Source organism: Lutra lutra, chromosome 1 (genome assembly GCF_902655055.1).
Source record: "Lutra lutra chromosome 1, mLutLut1.2, whole genome shotgun sequence".
NCBI classification, from domain to species: Eukaryota; Metazoa; Chordata; class Mammalia; order Carnivora; family Mustelidae; genus Lutra; species Lutra lutra.
In genome coordinates, this window is record NC_062278.1 from 170,279,541 (window position 1) to 170,290,318 (window position 10,778).

Genomic DNA, 10,778 nt, shown 5'->3' on the forward strand with positions numbered 1-10,778 from the left:
TGCTAAGAAAATTAGGATTTAAAGGCCCTCCAAGGAACCACCTTCTCCAACTCCCTTTATTTTGAAGAGGACCTCAAGGTTCAGAAATAGTCAACGGACCTGCACCTATACCCTCTCCCTCCTCTACAAAGTCACCAGCCAACTGCGGACAGACCAGGGAGTCAGCTCCTTTGTTATGGTCATCACCCAGCTCAGTTCCCCACCAGGGGACCCATAGCTCTTTACAGCACCCCTGGTTACAGAGCCACCTCAGCCAGACTGGGAACCAGAGCCAGACTGGGAACTCCCTGAGGGCATCTGTGCCATTCACTGCAGGGGCCCTGCACCTGGCAGCAGAGTCTGCATGGAGCCAGTGCTCTGCCCAGTCAGGTACTGCTCTCTCCTCACACGTGAGCAAATTCTCCAGCTACATCTGTGAATTCTGAAGCAGAAAGCCCTCCTATACCTGATGTTTGCCACATCAACAGTGTTCACACACTCTTAGCGAAAGGGGGCTACAAACCAGGGGCAGACAGGTTCACAGTCTGCTGGGGAAATGTCCTCCGATCACTGGCCTCCTTCCTGCTCCCTTGGCAAGTGCTAACCATCTTCTGAAGGGGGGATGGGCTATGGGGTCCAAAAACTCCTGAAAAGAGTCTGAAAACCCGAGATTATAGGTGCCCTTGTGCCTTTTTCCAGGGAGAGGAGCCCTTAGTTTTGATCAGCCTCTAAAACAAGGTGTTTTTTTCCCCCCTAGAGTAAAAAAATTTCTCAGACATCCGACATGGACAAGGTGTTTTTATTAAAATGACATTTAGTTATGTACAAATAAATGCGTGATTATAGTATTATGGTAATCATACAACTATAAAAGCAGAATTAAGTTTATACATTAAGTATCAACTACGAAAGACAATTCAGATTGATAGCATAAAATGGATGTGTAGTATAATGCCATTTTGTGAAGTTAAGTGGACATCCCAACAGAAAAATGGAATCAACAGGGAGAAGGCAGGGTCTATGGAGTTCAGCTTGCCTGTTCTTCCACTGGCTACTTGAGATTCAATTCTACTATCATTTTTTTTCTGGTCACACTTGCACAATATCCTTATTCTTAGAGTTTGCTACATTCTTAACTGGACTTCACTTAGTACTGAAGCACTATTTATAAATTAAATCTCTCTGCTCTTCTCCATTGGCCACCATCCTATTTATCAAAAACAAATCTTAAGTTGCAAACACGCACAGCCAGGCACTGCAACCTCCTGCCTGTCCTTGGTTATAAGATGGTTGTGCACAGAATCCATGGGTGCATATTTTTAGAGTATCCTCAAAATAAACACACACAATTAAATGATCATGGAGGACTCATAGGCCTCCTAGAGTATACACTTGAATTTTAATTTGAGAAACATCCCTATGAAATCCCTGGCCAAAGAAAGGTTAAGAACCACGGCCCTAAAGAGAGACAATGAGAGACCTGTGCAAAATGCAATGGGTGGGAGCTGGATAAAGTCATGCAGGACTAGAAGCTACTTCACAGCACTTCGTAGGCCTAATTGCTACCGTTCCTTCTGCTGGTAACCAACATCCTACCCAGTCTTACCGTATCTCAGGATGACAGACCACTTCCAGAGACAACCTAACCACAGGTTATAACACAGATGATGAATAGCTTAAAGCACGTGTGCCAACTCCAGTCAAAAGGCAGTGGCTCCCTGGAGCAGAGCAGAGAAGGGTTCTGAGGCCAAGACTAGATTCAAAAAGGGAAGAGTTCTACAATCGATTGGTGATGTCTGCTCTGAACCTGGCCATCAGATAGGGATTGAACCTGTTATTTGCCTTCCCTGGATTATAAAACTCAATCTTAATAGGATGGACAAATTTAAAAGCCAACAGTTAGAATCCAAAGTAATCTAAAAAGTTATCCACTCGAGGGAGTAGGAGAGTGGTAAATTCAAATATCTACCTGGGTTAGACAGGTAAAGTAAATATGTAATGTGGACTAAGTGGAGACTGTGGCCAAATTGAGGACAGAGGTGTTATCCAAAGACAACTGCTTATTAGCCCCAGCATTGCTGCCAAGCAAGAATTTGGCAATGTGGGTCTGCTGTTGCCAGGTTGTTTTTTTAATTTTTTCAAGAGAAATTGGAAATCTGGATTTTCATGTGAGGTCTTCTGGTTTTTAAATTTTATCAACCAGATACATTTTTGAAATTCACTGATCACTGATCAAAAACCTAATAGGTGTGTAGGCCCCTGGTTTGCAACCCTTGATCTAGTCTAACCCCTTCGTTTTAGAGAGGAAAATCTGATACCCAGAAATGCAGGGCTGGAAATGGAGCCTGACCCCCTCATACCTGCCTGCACAGGGCTCAGTCTCTATATTTGGCAAAGTGAGGAAAGAACATCACCATTCCACTACCTGTGCCAATTCCTGGGCCAGGGCTCAGCTCAGGCTCAGGGCTACAACCCACAGAATGCAACCAGACCCAGTTAAGAACTGACCTCCAATTTCAGTGGAATCTGGACTCATGTCAAAAGGCCAACGGCTAGGATTAATCTCCAGGATATGGGCATACCCCCAATGCCAATGCCAGCAGACAGACCCTCCCTGGGGGCCATACCTGTGTTCCATTCATGCCCACAGGTGGCCCAGGGGAGCTCTGTAGTGAAGCAGTTGCTCAGGTAGAAAATGGCCCATGCCAGGATGATGATGTAGTACACGTTTAGATGGGCCTCAATCACCTGTGTTGCATAGCCAATGCCTGAAAGAACAAAGGGAGTGATTTGCGTCTCTCTCCACCTTGCTACAACAGTCTCAGCTACTTTTCACAGCCTGACATCACTCAGGCACCATTTTCTAACTCAATGCTTACCTTCAAATAAAGGGCAAATTTTCCTCCAACATGTAATGCCACCTTCACTAGTGAACTGTCCCAGAGCTGTTTCCAAGAAAAAAACGGGAATTCCACAGCAAATAAAAAACACCACGTAGGGAATCAGGAACGCCCCTACAAGGATGCAAAGTAAGGGAATGAGATTAAAATTGCCTCTACTATTTCAAGTTTGACACAAGAAATGTTTAATAAGCACCTATTATGTGTGAGACACGTTCTCTGAGCTTAAAGTCAAGTCCACACCTTGAGGGCCACAGTCAGAAAACATGCCCCTGGGTCTGTGCTGTTTGTGCATCTACCTCCCATCTCCCAGTTTCAACTTCATCCGTAAAATGGGGCTTTAAAAATCAGTATCTGTACCACTCGTCTCACAGAAATGTGCATCTAAGATGGTAATATAAAAGTATTTTCTTACCTTGATTCTGTATTTATATATTTCACCCTCCAGCATAGGTTAAAACCATTCCCTTTCTGAACATTACATTGTCCTTTTGTATTCTAAAGTAACCTCAACAGGCTAGGTAAGGGGGACCCCTTCTTCTTACTTTGGAAGAAATCTACAAAAAGAATGTTTTCATTAGGAGATACACTCTCCAGGAGATATGCAATAAGCAGCCTCAAGCCCCAGCACATGAGGGTCAGATAAAGGAGCTGAGTTATAAGGGGTTTGCTGTAAGAATCTATCTATTCAGAAAGGCTGACTTTGAATCAGTCTGAGAAAAGACCACCATAAGCTTTAGGGCTCCTATCTTGATACACACAATACCCACTGCCTGGGCCTTTCTGTGAAACAAATTAAATAACTGAGGTGAACATGAGCTGTTTTAACCAGAAAGGGATTTTTTCCCAAATCCCTCATTCTCTCTCACCCATCTAATAACAAAGCCTGAAAACACATGCTATTGCCCACCATCTGATCTCACAAACGAAGGCTTTAACTGAAATTGCTTTTTGCTAAATTAAGTCTCTTTAACCTTAGAATTAATAACAACAGTTTCGATCAATCCTGATAGTAGGACAGCATCTACCAGATTTTGAAAGGGTTTTAGCTTTTTTGTGCAAGATACTTTTTTTTAAAGTTTCACAATGGGAAAGAAATTCATTAAACTATTGTTAGGATCTATGAATAGAACTCTGTATTTTTTTTTTTAAAGGCAAGCAGTTGGTAATCAGATACCCCAACTCTATCAGAAGCAAAAAGTATGTGAGAAGGGACAAGAGGGTCTGTTTGCTGAATAGAAATCTAAGTGTTTACAACAAGTTGCAGTAGGTTCCCTAATACATTGTAGCATACTTGTGAACCCTCTAGAACCTAACAGATGGCGCTTTCTGAAAAACTCTTAGCTTATGTATTCACAAAACTAGCAATCCTTAAGATAACTAGCTCAATTAAATAGGATATCTGTGTACCTAACAGAGACTCTTGGCAAATTACAGAGAAAAAAAAAAAAACCAAACTAATTTTTAAACTTTGCTCACTACAACTTTTTTTTTTAATCTGTGCAGAATTTGTAATTAACCCAACTTACTCTGTTTTTCTCCTTTTAGGCATGCATTTGGTTTTAGCATAACAATTTCCTGTATTTAAAAAAAGGTGTTAAAACAGTTTTTGCCTGGGACTACCCTAAAGGGTTTCCACAGGTTTCTAAGAAGACATGGCAGCTACTAAAGGCTGAATCTGCAGAGGCAGAACTCACAGCTGAGGCCATAGGGCACATTCCGGGTCTCCAAGGCTACTCCTTCTCTCTCTCGTGCCAAGCCACCAACACCGGCGGCCACTTCATTACCAGTGCAGAGCAGGCTTGGAGCAGCCTGTGCCTTCAGAGTGAATGTCTCCAAAGAAAGGGCCCGGGCCAAGCAGTACCCTTCTCGCTGTCCCTGCAGCTGCTCGCACAGGAAGTCCAGCTCCACGCAACCTAACAGTGTGGTCCCTGCCAGCCAACTTCTGAGCCACCTTCAGTGGGGTCTGGGGATCTGCTGGAGGAGCAGGGGAACAGCAGGGAGAGAGAGGAATGCATAGACACCGGCTTTTCCTTAGAGAAACTGTGTCACCCAAGAAGGTATCACAAGGTCCCTTGCCATGCACCTGCCTTCTGTCCTGCAAATATGATAAGTGGAGGCTCCTAAAGTCCTTGAGCTGAAAGATTTGAGGATTCACTGCAGCATCACCACCAAACTGACTTGGACATGTCACTAGGAAAGACTCTCTCATCTCCTTCCTTTCCCTGTTCCCTGCTCCAAAACCTCTAAGTATCTCCTATACATCAAATCAGTATTGTTGCTATTTGTCTTGGGTGGCTCTGAGACTAGTGAAAGGAAGTGCTTGGGGCCAATGTTTCCACCAGATGGGCCAGGAAGGAGACCTAGTGAAGGCCTTAAGGGCAAATGAAAGACTGGGCAGGCAATCAAACATTAATGCCCCAACTTAAAGTTTTCCCTGTTGTCAGTCTAATCCCAGTTTAAAACAAGGCCTTGGTGGCAGAATCCCATCTTTACCTCTCACAGGGTTATTTCTTTGAACCTTTGTATCCTCATCTGCAAAATGGGTACGCCAATGCCCGCAAAGATGACTTTAAGGACGCAAGGAGATGATGTAGGTAAAGCTTGTTACAGAGTCTGGCATTTCAGTAAGTGCTCAAAACCTGAGCCTACTCAGATCACGATTAGAGTCCCTTTCCTTCATGCTGGTTTCCAGTTAGGAAAGCTGAGGATCAAAGGTTTTGTCTCCTGCCCTTAACAGGGATGCGGGTACGAAAAGCAAGGGCTCCTAGCCTAGGCCTCCACCTCAAGTTGCCACAGAACACACCTGGCTGTCAAGTCCCCGCGTGCCAGCAGGCGGCACATGCAGGTGTGAAGAGGCGCGTGCACATGCGTCCTGGGAGAGGCGAGCCTAGCCCTGGGAAACGCTCCCCGCGCCAGGTGGCCCACAGCGGGAATTCCCCCGAGGGTCCCGCTACACGCAGGCGCGGGCGGGGTCGCGCGCTCGCCCCCTTGCTCCCCGCCCCCACCGCGCTGAGTTCCCCTCCCCGTTCTCCCTCACGTCGCGTGTGCCGCCTCACCTCCTCCGTTCTTGTAGCACAGGTAAGGGAAGCGCCACACGTTGCCCAGCCCTATGATCTCCCCAGCCACGCTCAGCACGAACTCCACCTTGTTGTTCCAGTGGCCACGCTCGTGGACCGCCTTGTCGCGCTTGTCGCGCGGATCCCGCGCGGACGCCGCGCCCCCGCCGCCGCCGCCGCCGCTTCCCAGCGCCTCAGACTCCCGCGCCTCCTCGGCAGCCTTCCCATTGCCCAGAGGCAGCGCCTTCTCCGCCGTCATGGCCGCGCTGGCTGCCTCGTGCGCCGGGCCCGGCTCTGCGCCGCCGCCCCGGGCGGGCTGGCTTTTCAGGAGGCGCGAGCGGGCGGGAGGGGGAAGCAGGGGGTGGAGCTGAGGGGCCGGGCCCGGCCAGCGCGGGGACGGGGACGCCGCGCGGCGGGCCCGGCCCTCAGGGCGCCCACGCCGCCTCAGCCCGGCAAGGCCCGGGAACCCGCGAGCACCTTGCGCGCGCCGAGCACCTTGCGCGCGCCGAGCACCTTGCGCGCGCCGAGCACCTTGCGCGCGCCGAGCACCTTGCGCGCGCCGAGCACCTTGCGCGCGCCGAGCACCTTGCGCGCGCCGAGCACCTTGCGCGCGCCGAGCACCTTGCGCGCGCCGAGCACCTTGCGCGCGCCGAGCACCTTGCGCGCCCTTCCTTGCTGTTCTCCTACCCACTGGCCTCAGGACAAGAGAGGAAGGGCCTAGGTTGGGCTCCTGGCACCAGTCCCTCAAGTTCCATCACGTTTTAACCTCTGAAAGCTTGGGCCTAGAATGTCCATCTCGAATAAGAAAAGTGGGCTCTAGACCAGACTTCTCCCATCTTTAAGGTACATACCAAGCACCTGCAGATCGTGATCTTGTGGGTCTGGCAGGGCTGGAGCTTCTGTGGTCTAACAATCCCCAGGTGTTGTGGATGCTGCTGGTTCAGGAACTACACCTAGAGAAAAAGGGGATTAAATGAACTCTTGATTTCTTCCCAGTTCTCAAGGTTTGCAAACTTCCCTAGAATGGGTACTCCTACAGAACTTGTTCATTTTGGTGCTCACTGTTCTAAACACAAGGAACCAGAACAGTGTGGCAGGTGAGCATCTGTCTGAAGACAGGCAAGTATAAGTTGAATTTCATGCTCCACCTGAGTTGTGTGAAGACATCTGACCTCAGTGCCTTAGTTTTCCTGATATGCAAAAGGAAATACCAATAATACCTTTCTTAGGGGTTGTGTGTGGGTTTGTACTTAATGAGAAAATGCTTATAAAGTACTGAGTATGTTGGAAGAGCTCAATGAACATAACACTTTTTAACAATATCATATAATGTGTAGTTACACAATGTCTATATTTGTGCATCTTCTTGTTTAATATCTATTACACCACTTAAATTGTAAGGATGATATACACTGTCTCATTCATTATAATAGCCACAGAGCTTAGCACAAGACCTAGCACATAGTAGGTGTTCAGTAAATACTATGGCAAGAGAGAAAGAGGAAGGGAGGAAGAAGGAAAGGGAAAGAAAATTAGATCTGCAAGGGACCACAGAGATCATCAGATCCACCTCAGTCATTTCACAGCGCTGGAGGAGCCCAACCCCAGGATCTGTCACTAATGCCACTCTCTGTGCTCTCCATCCATCCCCTGGAGCTCCTTCTGGAGCTCTTTGAGGGAAAGCTTCCCCCATCTGGTAGCCTTCAGCCTCTGCTTTCATTCTGGCTTACAACTGCTCGTGTCTCTCCCCACCTCCACCCCTCTAGAAAACCCTTCCTGCCACCATTTTGCAGGCCTTCTTCCTCCCCTCCCCCTCACTATCATATTTCTTGAAAGAGTAAGTTTACATGCTGCTGGCCCTGTCTTCACTTCCCACTCACTCCTCAGCCCACAGCAATCTGGTGCCCACCTCCACCCCCACCCCCAGTTCCTTTGAAAGCGCTGTGAAGTCCCTGAAATCCTCTTCATTTGGCAGATCTTATAGTTCCTTGTCTATCCCCATCCTGCCTGACCTCTAGGTAACTTTCTGTACCATTGTCCTTTCTGTCTTAAAATTCACATTTGCATGCTTTCTTTAACACTGCCTGCCTCAGCTGCTGTTTCTCTCCCTGCTTCTCAGCTCTTTCTTTCTCTCCTCTTAAATTTCATCTCATGCCTTTAGCCACCCCCAAAAAAACGCCCACCTCTCCCACACCTCTGTCCCCATGTGCTGTACAGGGTATGTCCAAAAGCAAAGATCCTACAGAGTATTTAGGATAAGAGTAAACTGAATTCAGGTAGGTGTGGGGTCACATGCAGGCTCTTCCCCTTAGGAGCTGTGTTATCTCTGTCCTCAGACTCCTTCCTCTGCCAAGTGGATACTAGTTCTGACCCCATGGGATGGTGTGAGGGTTTGAAGGCTGAGAGCTTTGAAAACAATAGGTACTCTATGAATAGTAGCTATTATTTTTATTTTGAAGTTGATGGTGATGTCATTCCCTTGCTTAAAAGTTTTCATTGGCCTTTCTTTACCTACAGGACGAAATCAAATTGCTTATCTTGACATTCAAGACTACCCCACAATCTGATTGCCCCAGCCTTTCCTTCTAAACGTATGCTGTGTCTATCCCACACAAAAACTCCATATTAGTACTTTGATTTGGGGGAGAGGGGGCGTGATCCTCAATACAGCACATAGAATGGTCTATGAAGGAAGGAATTCATGTTTGACCTTGACAGTGCCTGCACACAGTAGGCACATAGTGCCTAGGAGTCCTACTGTTTAAATTAACAACTACATCAAAAGTTAGAGACACAGTTCCAACCCTTCTTGCAGTATTAGGCTATCATCCCAGAACCTCTGTCAGCTTGCTTCAAATCTAATTACATTTTGCTTTATAATGCTCCTCAGCATAATTAGCTCTAGGAATTGACTTCCTCTGAGCAGCTATAATTTTATGAGACCTGTTAGGGAAGTAACACTGAGCAGTGTAAGAGGGCTGTATCTGGCCAACCTTTGGCACAGACTGGGCTCAGTTTTGCTTATAGGTGGTTATGAGTCCTTGGGTATGTCCCCTGATTTCTGAGCTTTGGTGTCCTTACCTTATCATAATGAGCCTGACTTTCCTCATCTCCCGGGGTGGTCTTAGGGATAAAGTGAGATTACATGCAGAGAAGAGCATTGTACATAAACTCATGTCCCAAATTCACTTCTCAGGTTTTATTGTTTCCTTTTATAGAAGTTGACCAAGTCAGTATCCTCTTGCTAGAATTTGGTGAACAAATGTTTAAAGTCTTTCCCCGTGGTTGTATCATGGCTCTGGAAAACACTTAATTCTTTCTCCTCTGTGCTTATGCAGAAGAACCCACATCTCCCCCAACATTTCAGAGCCTCGTCTCTGGACCTTCTTTTTTCCATTTTGTTATTTCTTGAGTGGCAGTGACTTAAAGTGCACACACTCATGTTCCTGGATGGATGTACTTAGGTTGGAGCAAGTCAGGAATGTGGGCCATGGACCATCTCCAGAGCTGGTCCTGATGCAGCATAGAGTAGTGGTTAGGAACATGGGCTGTACAGTCATACTTCCTGGGTCAAAGCCCACATCTGCCAACTTGGCACATTACTCTGAGCTCCAGTTTCCTCATCTACCAGATGAGAGTACTAATAGTATTTGCCTTTAATTGTTATGAAGGTTATATGGGTTAGTATTTGTAAAGTACTTAGATTTGTGCCTGTTAAAAACATTTTTTTTAATTTTTAAGACTTTATTTATTTATTTGACAGATAGAGGTCACAGTAGGCAGAGAGGCAGGCAGAGAGAGAGAGAGGAGGAAGCAGGCTCCCTGCCGAGCAGAGAGCCCGATGCGGGGCTCGATCCCAGAACCCTGAGATCATGACCTAGAGCCGAAGGCAGAGGCTTAACCCACTGAGCCACCCAGGTGCCCCTGCCTGTTAAAAACATTTCTATTAAATGAATATATAGTATTCAAAGGACAGAAATGTCATGACTTTCTTATTCCTTTCTTGGGGCAAGCATTCAAAGTCTTTAATCTGTAAATAGCTGTCCTGAAGGCTCATTAAACTTCAGCATTGCTCATTCATTCATTATCCAAATACTTAGGGATCTTCAATTATCTTTAGACACTTTATTGGTCTTGAGGGTGCAAAACCAGAGGGAAAGCCTGCCCTAGGAGTATGCTGAAGCCAGGTCATACAAGCTCATGAGAGTCAGTTATTAAGTTTTCAGGAATTTTGCAAGCCATAATTGGGAACTTGAAGCCTTCTGTGGTAGTTATACCCCAGGAATCTATAAAGGCTACACATCAACCCTACACCCATAGCCAATGTACCAGCCCACCATAATGGAATAGTGGGGGAGGCAGATTCTGGTTAAGTAATCACAGAAATGAATAGAAGTTGGAGATTCTGGTTTATGCCACAAAAGAGAGCCCTGTGGTGCTAGAGGAGCTTGTAACTGAGAGACCTGACCTTGTCAAGGAGATCAGGGAAGGCTCTCTGAGCAAGTGGCAGATGAGTTGAAGCCTGGAGGCACAGAAGCAATGAACGGGGTAGGAGGGGTTGGGGGTCTTGAAAGATGATCACTGAGGCTGAGGCTAGAGGGCAGAGTATGGAACAAGACGTACCTGAAGGAAGAATATTTTTAGCTGTGGGTGACATTAGGATATTTGCATTTTAAAGAGATTACTGTGAAATGTGGTTTCTGGAGTGAGGAGGGTGCTATGAAGAGACTACTGTAGTAGTCCGGGCAAGAGATGATGGCAGCTTACATGAAGGAGGTGGCAGTGGAGAGGAAGTGAGGAAGAAGGAGTTGGTAAAGCCCGCAGGACTTGACCTGGGGCT

General features: G+C 46.8%; 1 protein-coding gene across 1 annotated transcript in view; it reads right to left on the bottom strand.

Annotated features, from left to right (window-relative positions):
* SLC6A11 (solute carrier family 6 member 11) overlaps nucleotides 1-6,320 on the bottom strand; it is a 126,365-nt gene extending 120,045 nt beyond the window's left edge. Inside the window, exons 1-3 of the mRNA XM_047744689.1 lie at nucleotides 5,939-6,320; nucleotides 2,859-2,993; nucleotides 2,607-2,747 (exon numbers count right to left, since the gene is read on the bottom strand). Coding sequence (XP_047600645.1) covers nucleotides 2,607-2,747; nucleotides 2,859-2,993; nucleotides 5,939-6,197 — 535 coding nt within the window. The 5' untranslated portion in view covers nucleotides 6,198-6,320. The remainder of the gene's footprint in view (nucleotides 1-2,606; nucleotides 2,748-2,858; nucleotides 2,994-5,938) is intronic.
* Between the last annotated feature and the right edge of the window lie 4,458 nt (nucleotides 6,321-10,778).